The sequence below is a fragment of the Morus notabilis genome, unplaced genomic scaffold, assembly GCF_000414095.1.
Source record: "Morus notabilis unplaced genomic scaffold, ASM41409v2 Scaffold148, whole genome shotgun sequence".
Lineage (NCBI taxonomy): Eukaryota > Viridiplantae > Streptophyta > Magnoliopsida > Rosales > Moraceae > Morus > Morus notabilis.
The window spans coordinates 41,060-57,409 of record NW_010362321.1 but is presented as its reverse complement, the minus strand read 5'-3'; the positions used below and the strand labels follow the sequence as shown (position 1 = coordinate 57,409).

Sequence of the window (16,350 nt, the reverse complement as noted above, 5' to 3'; positions counted from 1 at the left end):
TGGGGTGGAGCCCTGTGTGTCAGAGGCTCCTGGATTATGTCGTTTATTTAGATTTTTATGCAGTTAAGTGTGGGACCCGGTTGGGAATCTGCTTTATTAATCCCAAATCGAGTTCCACGTCACCCACCCCGTTTGGGGGACGTGACAGATTTCATCACTCAAATGCACCCCACATGACTTTCTCAGTGGTTATTCCTCCTGTGCCGTATGTCTGTCCAGGCCATCTGTCTCCGAATCCTTCCGATGATAACAACGATGATTCTAGTGATGCTGTTAATTTAGGAGATTAGATTGTTATTCATGTAACAATTTTTATTTCCGTACATTTGTACTATTATTACATTTTTATTTTATTAATTACTTTCTACAATAATAAATTTTATTTATATTTTTTATTTTTTATTTCCTTTTATTTAATTATTCTTTATTATTATAATATCATGAATTATATTTAATATTAGGTTTAAATATATAGTAATATACAACACTAATTATTAAAATGAGAAAAAATAAATAAAAAAATTAAAATATTATTTGCGACGACAAATGTGGTCGCAAAAAATATAAGCCATGTCAGCTAATTTTGCATCTTTTGTGACGACTTAATTCGTAAAGTGTCGTCATAAATACTCAATGCCATGTCATCTTAACGATATAACTGACAAAATAATTGCAGCGACTCATTTGCGACGATTGTCGTCGCAACTATAATTACGACGACTACTTATCATCGCAAAAATTATTTTTACGACGAATCAATTGTGGCGACAGGTTTGCGATGACAAGTGGTCGCTAAAAATTTATTTGCGACGACTTTATATTTTTTGCAACGCTTTTTTATCGTTGCTAATAGCCCGGCTTCTTGTAGTGATTAGTGGCTATATTGTTATACATTTTATAATAAGTTTAATGAAATTTGCTTTGAGTATAATAATGCTAATTTCTTTTTTCTTAGACTCTTATTTCTTAATGAGTAAATGGGTAGGGTATGAAAACTGTTCTTCTAATGGAGAATTTTTAATCCCGAACCCTCCTTAAATTAAGCAGATATGGAGGTAGATATAAGAGACCAAATACGAATGAGGTATGAGAGTGGAGAAAGCATACCCATTTTTGTTCCGCCCCATTATCATCCCTAAAATTGTGCAATAATACTACTAGTAGAATCTCCTAGGAAGTATTGGATGTGAAAACCGGTTTGGAAGGTCTCTTTGAATACACCCTCATAAAATGAGTTAGGGGAAAAACCGAGAAGGATGAAAGATTTCTAGTTTCTAGAAATTTATGACATTAGCTAGTCAACGCAAGTGTCACTAGTAGTTAAAGCACTTTAATTGTATGTTTATCTACGCGTAATCGGAATGAGCATGAATCAGAGTGGGTAGGATTCGGAGTGAGTACGATTCGGAGTGAGGAATCGGAGTCAGCATAAACTGTTTACTTAGTGATAGGATTCGGAATCAGAGTCATTTCTAAATCTCATTCATACGTTTACTTGCACCCAGAATCGGAATGAAAAAGTGTAAAAGTACTAATATACCCTTTAAATCAATTTGATATTTTCAATTTAAAAAAAAGATTGTGTACTTATTATATTAAAATTAATCATAATTAAAATATTTAATGTAATAATTGGGTACAAAAATAAAAAATATAAATGTTACAACTATTTAAAATATAAAAATAAATTTAAATAAATTTAAATAAAATAAATAAAAATAAAAAATAGTGTTAAAAAATAAAATATATTATTAATTTATTAAAAAATAAAGTACATATTTATTATATTAAAGTTAACAATAATTATGCTAATATTATAATATTAGGCAAATAAAATAATAAATATATGTTGCATTTATTATTTTTTGAATTTTATTTTGAATTGTGTATTTATAAGTAAAATAAGGGTATGATAGTAAATTAATATTAATATCAGGAATGAGAGTCTCAATCTCAAGGGAGGCATGGGAGTACCAATCTCATTCCTCAATCCCAAATTTGAGTGGGGCCCACCAATCTCACTCTCATTCCAGGACAAAAAAAAAAAGTAAACATGAGATTGACTCCCATTCTCCACTCCCATTCTTCAATCCTGGTAAAAGAGACTTTTTTTATAATTTAAGGTGTTAAGCGAAAATTTTAAAAGGGACTTTTTTATAATAAAAAAATTAAAAAAATTAAAAATTCAACCAAACCTATTTTATATTCAATTTTCTTGTCTTTTAAGATGCAAAATTATTGATTGATTCATTATTGATAAATAAATTGGCGAGAAAGAAGTATCAAACAAAATATCAATTTAAAAAGCTCTTGTAATTAGGTTGCTGAGTGAGTAGGAAAACCAGTAAAGGGAAAAGCAGGACTCAAAAGAGATTAAAGCTTTTTCTTTTTTGTTTTTTTGTAATTTTTTAGTAGTATGTAAATTGCATAAATTTGATATATATGAATATAGTCATTCTGTTATGGCATATCAAAAAAAAAAAAAAAAGTAATTAAAGCTCCATCAAAAAAGAGAAGTAATTAAAGCGAATATAGCAAGTTGATGTATAATATATGCAGTATGCTATATATAAAAATCCACTTATATACCCTATATATATATACACATAACAATTCTTAAAAATAAAATTGCTGGTAGAGTTGGAAACAGATGGAAAATTAAACTCTTGATATTCTCTTATAAATAAGGTTATTTGAATGCACGATAACCTAGAATCTCATAATTGAAAGAGAAGGTTATCACCAAAACATTAATTTGTTACCTTTTTTAGTTTTATTATAAAATGATCTAATTAATAGGTATAATTAATTAGGATTCTTAAGGGCCTTAATTATTTGGGTGCCTAAAGTAATTGCTTAAATGGCCTAATGGAAGAACCGGAACTGAGCACCTTAAAAGTTCTTGTACCGGTACTCAAATTTATCGTAATTTTTACAACTTTAACATTCAAATTTCACAAATATATCATTGTTGTACCTTATATAACTTAAAAATTCGAAGATTGTAAATTCCAACATAAAATATACAAATTTTATTTTTAACACGATGCGGAAAATTCTTCTCCCGACACCATAAAAGTTCCAAAACTTTAGCCCCGATTCTCTCACTATATTGATATCTTCATCATATTACTATTTGTTTTGTTCCTTAAACAATACACGGGTTTGATCACTTTGATGGAATACACCAACATTAAGGACCACTTCTCAAATACGAGGAATTATTCATGTGAACAAGAGGACGAGAGGAACAAGTTGGTTTTTTGGTCCAAGTCTCTTAAATTGTATTTAAAGTATAAAAATAATTTTTTTTTTATAGATTTTAGAATTATTTGAAAGCTGAAATCAATCGATACAAGATGTTTAGGTGAAAGTTAAAAGTTGAAAGTTGTTAATGTCCAGTTAAATATTTATGAGAATTGTTTTAGAAGAAGTATTTATGATAATTATGACTATATAGTAATGGAACTTATTAAAGGAGTGTTGATTAAATAGAATTAACATAAATAAATCATTAGAAAATCTACTATATATGGAGTGAATATACCGCAGAAGATGATTATGGTAGACTGGATTGCTAAATAATTTTCCTTCTTAATATTGCGTATAAATGTGGCTTACTTAACAATGTTATAAAAAGATAACACTATTTTATTGCTAGCATTAATTTTAAATTTATCATAAAAAAAGAAGATAAATATCCTTTAAAAGTGTCTTACTCTTGATTAATAACCTTTTTAATCAAATAACTATACTAACAAAAGGGTATTAATTAATGAGGGGTAAAAATTCAGACACATACTTTTTAAGGTTAAATTTTGTAATTTTGTGATTTATCATTTATATCATTAATATTCTGGTAGAATAATTTGCATATTCTATTAGAATATTTTTTTAGCAAGATATTTTTTTTGTATTATATCATAATATATTTCATATTCTACCAAAATATTTTTTAATAAATAAATAATATGATGATGAAAAATAATGATTATTCTTGTAATTTTCTCTTATAATAATTACATTATTATAAACCTCTCATGTATTTTCCTCTTCTCTTATAGACACTAACATATAAAAAATTAAAAATTAAAAAAAATAATTGCAAATTTGAAATTTCCTTCAAATGTCATTCCCTTTTATGGTAAACTTTGGAAAGTTTTACGTTATTTTCAAATCCATCCTCATTTGTAAACACTATTAAAACACAATAACTTTAGTAAACACCATATTGTTTAAATATTTTCTCTAAATAAATAGCATATTTTTCAAATGTTGAAATGAATAGCATACTTATTAATTAAAAATTTATTTAGTAGGCATAAATAATTTATTTACTAGTAAATACTCATTGTGAATAATATATTTATTAGTAATTAATGTATTTATGTTCGGGGGTAAATAAATATTTATCAATAAACATGTTATTTACGCGAACCATTGTAAAATATTCCGTTTACTTAAAAATGTTTAAGAGATATACTATTTATCTCTTCATCCCATTAAAATATCCGAGGAGAAATAGGTTGTTTTCATGGGTATAGATTAGCTACCAATTTCAGTGTTTGGACATCTTTAGTAAAGGTAAATTGTAAACTCACCTAATTATTTTTTTCCAATCTAACCAATAAAGAAGAAAGATTTTATTTTCTTTTATCAAAGAAAAAGAAGAAAATAATGATTTAAGAACTTATTTTAGGGATGTGCTCAGTCCGATCCGACAGATTTGAGTTTTTAATTTGAGCTGAGATGTGATTTTATGTGAGAATTTTTAACTAAAACAAAAAAGTTAAATATGATTTTTTATGAGAGCTTTTAACTATAGCAAACTTAGAATTAAAAACTCGAAACAGGGCCTTATCGTTGGGCTCCATTTGGGGTCAAAATAAGTGCAGTCTATTTGACTTTTCAGAGATATTTTCGTTTTAGGTTTTTTTTCCCTACTTTTTAAAGCATAAGGATGTTCTTTTATGTTAATTTGGGCTTTTAGTCCAATGTTTCTATTCAGTGGCCGTAATTATCGGTAATAAAATGTATCCTATCTTTATAAAGAAAATGTTAAAGTTAGGCTATAAAGAGAAGGCATATATGTAATACAAGTAAAAATTCGAGAAGTCAAAGAGGCCCCGATCTCACTAAGGCCCGGCCCAGTTTGAGTTACGTTTCGTAACCATGTGTAATAATAGCGGCTGTGAATGGATATCAACTAGAATGAGAGCGATCACAACATGAATAGAATGAAATAAGCATGAAAGTCTGAGCCCGTTTGGTTAGAATATTCATTTTCTGATTCGAATAATAGTTCATAGTTTATTACAGTATTTTTTTTATAAAAAATACATGTAAATCAAAAATAGTTCTAATCTCATGATTTTAATCCATGAACCAAACGGGCTCCAAATCAATTATAACATTTAACTTTAAACTTTAAACTTTAAAGGTTGAAAAATTGAAAAACAAAATAATAAAGTAGAAATAATTTATCTCGGTTTAGACTGTACTTCAAATTTTACAAATAAGATCGGGCTATAACGGCCCGATTGGGTTTTGAAACATTAGGGAAAAAAAAAAGAGACAAATATTCATTAGAATGTATGAGTTTTAAATTTTTATTCGTATACTTAATTAATACTATTTAGTTAAAGAACTCTAATAATTAAAAAAAGTATTAATAAAAAATAAAAGACAAAAATTTTAAAATAATACATTTAGGGTTAGTTTGATACGGGGATTTAAACTATGGTGATTTTAATATGATTCTAGAATCATAACTATGATTTATGATTTTAGGTTCAAATCATAATTTTAAAACCAATCATGGGTTTGAATCACCTTGAATCAAGATAGGGTGGTTTTAAAATTATGAGTGATTCTAATTTAAAATATCACATCTGATTTCGAATCATGATTTAAAATAATCTAAACTAAATACCGATTCAAAATCACTATAAATAAAAATTAATTTTAAATCATAATTTTAAATCTATTTACCAAACACAACTTTAAAAATTGAGTTCACTAATAATTTTTATCGGGGAAATGGTTATGACGAAGAATGAACCGGTGGTCTAAAAAGGGCCGAATTGAAATTGGCTCGGATTTGAGTATTTGATGGCAAATCAGCCACGGTGATTGGTCGTTCAGAACCCTCTCATCACCAACAAAACACCTCAAACATTTCCGTCACCGGAGAAAGGAACAGCAAAGACTCCCTATCTCACCACGTGGCGCAACTCAATTGGCGGTTCACAAATCCCACTCTCACAGCGGTCTAGCCCCACCAAAACTCCCCCTCTCACCCTCCCGAGTGGACCGAAATGTCATTTCCCTCTAACCAAGATAGAGAGAGAAAGAGAGATAAAACTTCGAAGAGAGAGAAAGAGAGATAAGATCTTAGAGAGAGAAAGAAAAGCAGAGAGAGAGAGAGAGAGTGAAAGTTCGAGTGTATATGAAAGAAGAAGAAGAAGAAGAAGACGCCATGGTTACAGATCAAGAAATCTCGCAAGCCCTGCAAACCCTAATCCGGGAAGCCTCCGTCACCGGCGGCGGAGTGACGACCCTGAACGGCGTCGTTCAGCAGCTGGAGTCGAAGCTCGGCTACGATCTCTCCCACAAGGCCGACTTCATCGGGTCCCAGATCCAGCTCATCGGGCCCCAGATCCAGCTCATCTTCCGATCCCACACGACCCAACCCCAACGACAACAGCAGCACCACCACCAGCAACAGGCTCAGCTCAATGACCGTTTTGCCCCTCACCAGAACCCTAATTTCCAGCCCAGCCCCTCCGCCTTCCAGACCTTTCCTTTCCAGCCTCCTCCCACGCCGCTGCCGGCGCCGAAGACTGAACCCGCCGCCGCTGCGGACGACGTCGTTTCGCCCTCCGAGCGGCCCAAGGAGAGGTTCGTTTTCTTGTTTGCTTGTTTCTTTAATGGTTCTTTGAACTTTGAAGAAAGTTTTTGTGTTGTCTTTTAGAAGAAATGGGGCTTGTTTAGTTTGTCAATTAGGGCTTTTTGAAGCGAAAGGCGTTGAATTTTGTTGAACTCGGGATTTTTCTCTTGTTTAATTTTTCAACTTCGAATAATATTTGGTGTTTTTAGGAGAAATGGGACTTGTTTAGTTTGCCAATTGGGGTTTTTGAACTGAAAGGCGTCGAATTTTTAGAAAGGCTTTTAGGCAATTCGAGTGCTTGGATTTCGTTTAATTTTTGAGATAGCCCTCTGTTTGGTTACCGGGAAAAAGAACTTGACGAAAGTAAAGGAAAAGCGACTTGCTTGCCTTGCCAATTAAGGTTTTGGATCAGGGAAGTGTGTGGTTTTGCGGAAAATAGGGTTTTGAGAATTCCAGAGTCGCCCATTATTAAATTTCAGTATTTGCATGGAAAAGAAAATTCTTTTTGACAATTTATTTTTCTTTGTGGGATAGTCCTCTGATTAGTAGTCCAGAAAATTAAAAGCTGGGAAAAGAAATTTGAAAATTTGAGGGAATGCTATTTAAAATTGAGCTTTGTTTATTCTGTTATGTGGGCCATGGGAGAACTCGAAAATCGAAGAAAAGGATAAGAATTGAGTACTCTGTTCTTTCTCTGAATTCTGAAACCAAATTTCCAAGTGACAGATATTTTACTTTTACAAATTGCAATTGTCTTATTGTTGTTGTTGTTTTTTGTTTTTTTGGGTAGATGTTTTTATTTATTTGTTGTTGTCTTGTTGACATGTTATTACAGCACTCAAACTAAGGCCAAGAGAAAAGGTGGCCCTGGGGGTCTAAACAAACTTTGTGGTGTTTCGCCTGAACTTCAGGCCATTGTTGGCCAACCAGCGCTTCCGAGGACTGAGGTTCAGACTCATTAGAATAGTTTTTTAATCGGTTTGTTGATTGTCTAATCTACTATCAGGTTTTGAGTTTTTCTTGCTGTTTGTATCAGATTGTTAAGCAACTTTGGGCTTACATTAGGAGAAACAATCTCCAAGATCCAAGTAACAAAAGGAAAATAATTTGCAATGAGGAGTTGCGAGTGGTGTTTGAGACGGACTGTACTGACATGTTCAAAATGAACAAATTGCTAGCTAAGCATATTATACCTCTTGAACCTACAAGTATGTATCTTTGGATAGTTGTCTCATTGTATTGGGTTTTTGTTTCAGTTTAAGTATGTGCACGATTATGGAATGATTTGATACCCTAGACTAAGGACTTGCTTATTTTCGTGCTATCAGAACAGTCAGTTGCTAAGAAGCCTAAGGTAAAAGTGGAGTCTGGAGCAAACAGTACTGAATCCAGTCCTTCTGTGGTCATATCTGAAGCGCTTGCAAACTTTTTTGGTGTCGGTGGAAGCGAAATGCTCCAAGCAGATGTTTTCAGACGGATCTGGGAATACATAAAGGTCAACAATCTTGAGGTAGGCAAACTTTTATCCCACCAGCCACCTAAAGAAAAAGATAAGAAGTTAGATTTACCCCGTGTGCAAAGTTTTAGTGTTTAAACACATGACATGCATAAGCGTAAGACCTCTTGATCTAGTGGCATCTTTTTGTGGGGGTTGGGTTTGGTGGGAGGTAGTGGGTTCAATCCCATATTGTATCAAAAAAAAAAAAAGGACACAATATGCCTATCTTTCAAATTTTCCACGGCCATGGCACTTTCGAGCTCCCCGTTGCTTGTTTATTTCATTTTTTTTTTTTATGCAAGCTTGTTTATTTCATTTTTATCAATATAATATAGTTGACTTCTTTATAAATACAAGTTATGTCCTTAAAGAAATACAAGTTTTATGTTGTTGGTTTACATTAAGCTGCAGTAACACTCATGGGGTGTTGGTTGGAATGGTCAGGCCTTTGGTTTGCTCCCAAAAGGTCTGGGGTTCGAACCACCTCATGGGCACCAACATGACATAAGTCATAGTTTCCTGCCTTCCAACGATTCTATTGTTTGGCGGAGGGCCCAAGTTTGGGCTCACAAAGTGGGTTTGGGAGATTTTTGGGGGGAAAAAATAGCTGCACTAACCATTCTCCTTTCGGCTTGGACATACACTCAGGATCCTTTGAACAAAATGGTTATACTATGTGATGCAAAGCTTCAGGAGCTCTTTGGTTGTGAAAGCATCTCAGGATTGGAGATACAGGAAGTTTTGGCACGTCATCACATATTCAGAAAAACCTGATGCCTATTGGGCATACCGGTAAGAACCGAATCTCGAGACTTTTAAGCTCATTTCTCTTTCAAATACAATTATTTAACATCTCACAGCCCCTTACATGCTAAGACTGAATTGTCATATAGTTAATACTTCGTTGTCTGATAGTTTTGGATCGTTTTGTTTTTCTTTGTCAATATTTTGTCCAGACATTTTAACAGTTTTTTTTTTTTGGCTTGCAGATGCGGATCAGCTCTATTGATGACTATATTTTGCACTGCTCATTAGTTAAATAGGGCTGTTGTATTTATCTACCATGCATGAGTTCATGGCAAATATTATTTGATACTTTGGTACACCATGGAACTAGGGTTCGTTCTGGTTTGACTGACTTGGGAGTTTTTAGGTTAGAATGACCTGTGGAGGTTTCTAACACCCTGTAAAAATTGCTGGAAGTAGGGGGGGGGGGGGGGGAAAGAGAAGAACAAAGTATCGTGTAAGAAGCAAGTTGTTATTAGCTGATTTTCAGTTTATGAATGGTGTTTAAGTATCATGTGTTAATAATTATCTGTATGTATTATACCCTTCACAGTTGTATGTGAAGGAATCTGTTATTGTTTAGAATTTTCATATTAACAAATAAAACCAATAATCAGCAAATGACGCGTCTGTAATTGTGTATAACTATATATGTATGTTCGTATATACAGACAAGGAAATGACAGTCCGTGACCTCTGATCTAATACAAACACGAGAATTAAAGAATAATTTGCCAACCTCTAAGCACTGGCTTTCAGAACCATGACTTTTGAGCATCTCTATTCTCCATTTGTCTCGTGACTTTCCACCGACCAGGTTCACATGTCAAATCTAAAGTCAATCAAGCTTTTTAAGAAAAGGAGGTTAATCTTACAAAATAGTCCTTAATTAATGTTGTCGATTCTACTTTAGTGTCAAGACTTTTTAAGAAAAGGAGGTTAATCTTACAAAATAGTCCTTAATTAAATGTTGTCGATTCTACTTTAGTGTCAGATTTTTTTATGGGATGTTTGTTTTAAGAGTTCGTTTATGTTTTGAATCATAGTTCTTAATTGTCTCTGTTCTGAATCATAATTCTTAATTTTTTACAGTAGTTTTTTCTCATAAAAAATTTAAATTTTAAAAATTATAATAATGAATTATGGTTTTGAATTTATGAATCAAATGTCTCATTAGTGTTTCAAACTCAATCCTTGATGTATGCTTCTTTCAGTTTGTCACTTTTATTAGTTGGGTGTTATAAATGGAATAAAATATGAATTATAGTGTTATTTTTACATTTTTGTACTAGAATTACGTGCATGTCAGTGTTCTATTAGTTAAATATTATTTTCTGTCAGCATTACGTGCATATTTTTATCTTGTTTTTGACACTTAATTCATAAAAAGGATTAAAACTGAAATAAGCTGATAGACCAGGAATGAAATTTGAGACATTTTAAAAATGAGGGACTGAAGTGAAATTTACAGCTTGAGTGAGAGATCATCTGTGAAATTAAGCCTTAAAGAAACTGTAAATCTCTTATATAAATTGGCTTACTGAAGGGAAATCCAGTCACAGCTTCAGCTAGGCAAAACATTGTGACAGACAAAATGGTCTCTAGTGGTGCGAAAGTTCTTGTCCAATGGCTACTGCTGGCCATTTGCTTGATGGCTCTGGTGGGCGGAGGCAGTGCTACTACCTTGTGCAATATTGACCCCAGCAAGCTCTTTGACTGCCTCCCTGCGGTGAGTGGCGAATCACCGCCGCCGCCAAACGAGAGTTGCTGTTCTGTCATTCACCACGCGAACTTGACCTGTTTGTGCGACTACAAGGCTGCCCTCCGTGCTCTTAAAATCGACCCTGCACACGCCGTGGAACTGCCTAAGAAGTGTGGCCTCAACAAGCCGTGGAAATGCAACGGTAAGGTTTCAAACTTTCCACCAGAACTAAAGGAGTTTTTTCGGTTTCACTGTTGCATTCTTTGTTGCATTTTTGGATACGTTTGGTTTCATGTTACGTACGCGTCTCTAACTATTAACTATTAACTTTTTGTCTCATTTTGCAGTGCTTTGAAGCACATCTCAGGATCGTCAGATGCGCGCAAATGTTTGTATTTCGGCTTTTCGAGAATTTTCGTTTTTGGATCAGCAGCTGTTTTCTCTGCATGATTTGCATTGTGTTCGTCTTTATCGCTCACCTAAGTTTGCTGTTCATTTGTCGTGTAATTTCATCAGTTTCTTTTCTTGGAATACTGGAGAATAAGTTTTGAGGATCATGTTTGCAAAAGATTTCTCGTCAAATATGACTTAGAAAGTCTTGTTATAAGAGTGATTATTTGTCAAAAAAGTATAAACATGTTTTTATATCTCATGGTTTTTCACATTATTTGATTAACCAGTAAGCAACCATTTCATTGATTTTATTGCAATGAATCAAATATGTTGCATCTTAAACCAAAATCACTTTGGTATACACACAAGTCTCTATATTAACACAATTTTTGCCCAGCACTTTTGTACAGACTCAATAATCCATTTCTGCTTTATATAGAATACTTGAAAACGTAAGAAACCCATGTAATAAAAATAGCACAAAACAGTTCATTACCATCCAAGCAGCAGCCGAAAATACGAGTCCCCACTTTTCAAGTCTCGTAAAAGATTGATCAGTGCAACAAGAAGGTTAACGAGTCATCACTTCACACTCCAAAAAGTGGTTGTTGTGTTACCTTTGAGTTATTTCTGAACACATTACTATGATACACTCGTGACTTTTTCAGTTGGTCATTCGCCTAAGCTGGCGAGTGCTCGCTGACAGGGCGAGGGCCGCTGAAAAAGGGTCTCATGTAGGCATCATCAAACTTTCTCCAGTAGGAATGGATGGTGTACACAGGCATTTCCATCAGCATGGACAGACTTTCTTTTGCGCGGAGAATGTTGGTTGCGGCAGACTCTTCTAGGGAGAGAAGAGGGAGTGTCATGTCCTCTCTAGCGTCGTCGTACCTCCTTTCTCGAATAATGTCATTAGCGGTCGTGGGATGGGGAAGCAGATAGTTAATTAGTGGCGTAGTTAGAAGACCAAACACCTGTTGTTAATAATTATACTATTATTAGATACACATAGATGAATTACTCAAACCAACTAACAAAAGAGTAACTGAAATTCATGATTAAGTATCCAAGGAAGTCCCCGTGTAAAGGCTAAGATTCTCCATCTTTCATATTTAAAGAGTGAATGTTAAAAGTAACGTACCACCGTACTGAACAGGACTACTATTATGGTCGTCGTTATCATCGTCGCGTTGATTGGATCCGATGTGACACCATAAAACGTGAACTACACAAGTGAATAGCAATTGATTGGTCACAAATCAAAGTAAATCAATTAGCTGACAGTTACTCTAGAACTGCTAGGAAGTGAAAAAAAAAAGAAAAAGACTCAAAACCTGTTCAAATGCCAAAGCAATTGAGACAGCTCCCCTCATAAGCCCTGCCCACCATATGATTATCTGAAAAAAAAAAAAAAAAAAAAAAAAAAAATTAGTCTGGTCATATCCTTTTCCTTCTTATAGCAGTACAGTTAAAAATATTTGTATATGCGGTCACTTACCATGTGCTTGAATGTGATTTTAGATCCTCTCTCGGAATGTGCTCTATTCATGTAATTTGAAAAAGCGGACAGAGGGAACACGAACGCGGCACGCGCAACTGATATCAGTAAGATTAAGGTACTACAGATGCCTAATGAAGTTCCCATACTGCAAACATAGAGAGGTACATTTGAAAAGAAGAAAAAACACATTTGAATCACACGACTGAGTTAAATTCATTATAGAAGGAGTACTTTAGTTTAGACATCTTCCACTTCTCTATGTCAAGAGCATCCATTCCCACATAAAGAAAGATGAAAGTCTCCGCAATAAAAGACATCATTGCAAATACATGCCTGCATATGATCAGACAGAAAAAAAAATCAGAAAGAGGAGTTGGGATATAAAAACTTCTTGACTATAAGGAATTTTGTAGCGTGTCCGATATTGTTTTCCTGTACTTGCCTCGTTGTGATTCGAGCGCTGTAAGTGACATTATGCCATGCATAGTGGGACATGAGAATCCCGCAGAAGAAGACGGTGAGTATTCCACTCAGTTCGAATAGCTGCAAAGGAGCAATTAAGATGGATCATAACCTATTGAAAAATTCCGGCAAGGAAATGAGAAATAGTATGGATCAAAATGTGATTAGCTTCTATTACTTCCGCTAACCAAGAACATTTATAAGGAAAAGAGCTCCTGCAAAATCTTGCAATTTTAAAGGACATACTTAATCAAACGAACTTTCAAGTTTGCATAGTTACCTCAGCCAACATGTATGACAGATAAGCCATTAAGACCATCAAAGTAATTTCGCGAATGGTCGAGTGTCTGCAAGAAAATTTGATGTTCAGACTTACATTTCTCTATAGGTACCAAACTAACTTAACAACTTTTGACTCGAAATTTAAAGACATGTCATAATATGAAATTCTCCATTATTTATCGAAAATCTAGATTAGGAAAATGTACACGAGTTACTTACCTTCCAAAGCACAGAGTCTTGAGAACAAGTGCGGTCAGAAGTCCAGACTGCAAGGGAATAGAAACTAAAAAAATCAGGCTAAGGATACATAAATGCATTATTTTCTTCAAGAAAAAATATATAAGCAAAACTAAATAAACACATAATATTGTAAGACAAGTTCATTGGTCATACATTTATTTCATTCGCATCAACATTAACTTACTGTGATCCCAAGAGCAGTGCTTGTTAAGAACAAATACAAAAAGTCCCTGATGACATTGAGAGGAGTCAAGGCACTAAGCCGAGTAACATCGATCTTCTGGATTGCATTGAATAGGACAACTGATGTTGCGTCGTTCACCACTCCTTCCCCAAATACTAGGCTGTATAGCAAAGGGGTTTCATCTTGATGAAGAACCTAAATTTAGTTATGATGCAAATATTGAAACACTTGTGGAAAAGGAAATTAATAAAAATAGGTCCACTACAGACTGAACTAAAGCCTTAAATTTCATGTTCTAACCTGCAGAGTGCACACGGTATCGGTTGACGAAAATATTGTTCCTATTGCTGAATCAAACCAACAAATTAAGTTCATACACAATTTTAGGCCTTAATCTTAATTTTTTTTAATCATAAACATGACAAAAATTAACAAGTCTAATCTCACCAAGATAGTCACGTGCATTCAGACCAGCAAAACCCACCTTTGGGAATAGCCACCAGCTGCCTAGGCCAAAAGTAATTTGAACGCAAATAGAATAGCTCACAATAAATATTAACAAAGAAACATACCAACAATTGGAAAATTTTGAGAAATATTGTAGATAAATAATACCAAAAAAACAAAAAGTAATTCAAAAATTACCAGATGTTATGATTGATGCTGAAATGAAAACACCAACAACTCCAAATAGCATGATGGTTAAGAAGTTCTGAAAGAACTGTTTCTTCTTGACTTGAAAACTGACACACAAAAAAGATGCAAATAATTTAAGCCTAAAACTTCAAAGGCGATATATAGAGCTTATTCAATGAGTGATTATAAAGAGGGTGAAGTACTTAATTACCCGGCATTGAAGATTATTGGGGGAAGAAGGTAAATGAAGAAGAGTTCTTCATTAAAAGTCAGGATATGAGAACTGTTTCCCTTGCTTACAGCCAATATTACACCTCCTGCTAAGCATCCCTGTTAGGCATAAACAAGTTTAATTAGACCCACTAAATGTATAACTTCCATTAGACAAAAAAGAAAAGAAAAAAAAAAACCAATAATTCTCCAAATTAAAAGCACGAGGACTTCTTGCTGCTAAAATTACTATTGGCCTACCTGAGATAGCTTTATATTAGATAAAACCCCACAAGGAAGGAGAGAATGTAATGAAAATGAAATAGAAATAGGATCACAATTTTCCTTTTGTCGTTCACCAATAAAAGGGTGGATATGAAAATAAAGAAAATTTCATCAGGACTTAATAAATTGAAACTCTTCCAAGAAACCAAGCTCAAAATTCAAAATCCTTATAGTATTTCCCTTCAAATGCCTCTAAAAACTACTTTTTGGCCACTAAAGAACATGCCAAACTAATAGTTAGTTGGTTCTCACTTTCTAACAAGTAATAACTCAAATTTACATTGCAAATTAACACTAAACTTAAACTATATTTTTCAAGTTCTTCAAGAAATCTTAGAACATAGTTAAAACTTTATAACTCTTTTCCTGTTACTCAAAAAATAAAAGGATAGTTGTGAAAACAGAGAGATATAAAGAATTTATTTCCTAAAAACTTTAATTTGAAACCCTCTTAGTATTTCCCTTCAAATGTCCCTATAACTAATTTTTAGCCACTAAATTAGACTATACCAAACAAGTAGCTAGGTCCCAATTTCTAAACAAGTAATTAATAACTCAAAACTCACATTGTATTATATAAATCACTAATAAAAGGGTAAATACGAAAGTGGAACAATGTTTCATCAAGAAGTGATTAATTTGTAACTCTTCCAAGATATCAAACCTCAAAACCCTTTTTAGTATTTCCCCTTAAAATGCCTCTAAAACCTACTTTTTGATATCACTAGAAACCATATCAAACAAATAGCTAGGTCTCAATTTCCAACAAATTAATTATAACTCAAAAAAACTCACATGTGTATATCAACACACACACAATCAATGATTGACCAAGATAAAAAAAAAAAAAAAAAAAAAAAAAAAAAAAAAAAAACTTACGAGGATAATGGCGGTGATTGATTCATTAACCCAACGATTCTCTTCAAGCAAGTGGCCAACGACTACGCAGAGACACAAAACAGCCACGAACACTGATATGGGCACCACTTGTGCATGATCTTTGGCCAAGTTCTTCTGAAATTCCATTACTCCTTGCAACATCTCCATTTTTCTTTATCAAAAAAAAAAAAAAAAAGGTTCCTCTTTTCTGTTTTCTTAATATAATAGAAAAAGAGAAACAAAAATTTTTGTTACTGTTATGAATATATATATATTGAGTTTTAATGTATTTTGTGTGCATGCATGGTACTGTGGTAGTGGCTGACTTAGGTGGAGCCGTTGAGTATTTTGTGACCAGTGTGTTCAGGTGGGGTTGCCACGTGTGGCGAAATCGTGGAGGGTT

General features: G+C 33.5%; 3 protein-coding genes across 3 annotated transcripts; 2 read left to right on the top strand and 1 right to left on the bottom strand.

The window, feature by feature from the left end:
- Positions 1–6,448: 6,448 nt before the first annotated feature.
- Positions 6,449–9,701, top strand: LOC21397167. Its single transcript, XM_024167922.1, has 6 exons — positions 6,449–6,900; positions 7,725–7,836; positions 7,926–8,097; positions 8,218–8,399; positions 9,036–9,179; positions 9,377–9,701. The coding sequence occupies exons 1-5, from the start codon at positions 6,449–6,451 to the stop codon at positions 9,159–9,161; spliced, it is 1,044 nt and encodes a 347-aa protein (XP_024023690.1). The 3' UTR covers positions 9,162–9,179; positions 9,377–9,701.
- A 968-nt stretch (positions 9,702–10,669) lies between these two features.
- Positions 10,670–11,407, top strand: LOC21397166 (putative lipid-transfer protein DIR1). Its single transcript, XM_024167918.1, has 2 exons — positions 10,670–11,077; positions 11,223–11,407. The coding sequence occupies exons 1-2, from the start codon at positions 10,768–10,770 to the stop codon at positions 11,228–11,230; spliced, it is 318 nt and encodes a 105-aa protein (XP_024023686.1). The 5' UTR covers positions 10,670–10,767; the 3' UTR covers positions 11,231–11,407.
- Positions 11,408–11,610: 203 nt separating this feature from the next.
- Positions 11,611–16,143, bottom strand: LOC21397165 (sodium/hydrogen exchanger 4). The gene is made up of 14 exons (XM_024167907.1): positions 15,948–16,143; positions 14,785–14,903; positions 14,583–14,680; positions 14,385–14,444; positions 14,238–14,284; positions 13,938–14,132; positions 13,733–13,779; positions 13,512–13,578; positions 13,212–13,312; positions 13,001–13,102; positions 12,767–12,914; positions 12,603–12,665; positions 12,410–12,493; positions 11,611–12,242 (listed from the first exon to the last, which is right to left on the bottom strand). The coding sequence occupies exons 1-14, from the start codon at positions 16,113–16,115 to the stop codon at positions 11,949–11,951; spliced, it is 1,593 nt and encodes a 530-aa protein (XP_024023675.1). The 5' UTR covers positions 16,116–16,143; the 3' UTR covers positions 11,611–11,948.
- Between the last annotated feature and the right edge of the window lie 207 nt (positions 16,144–16,350).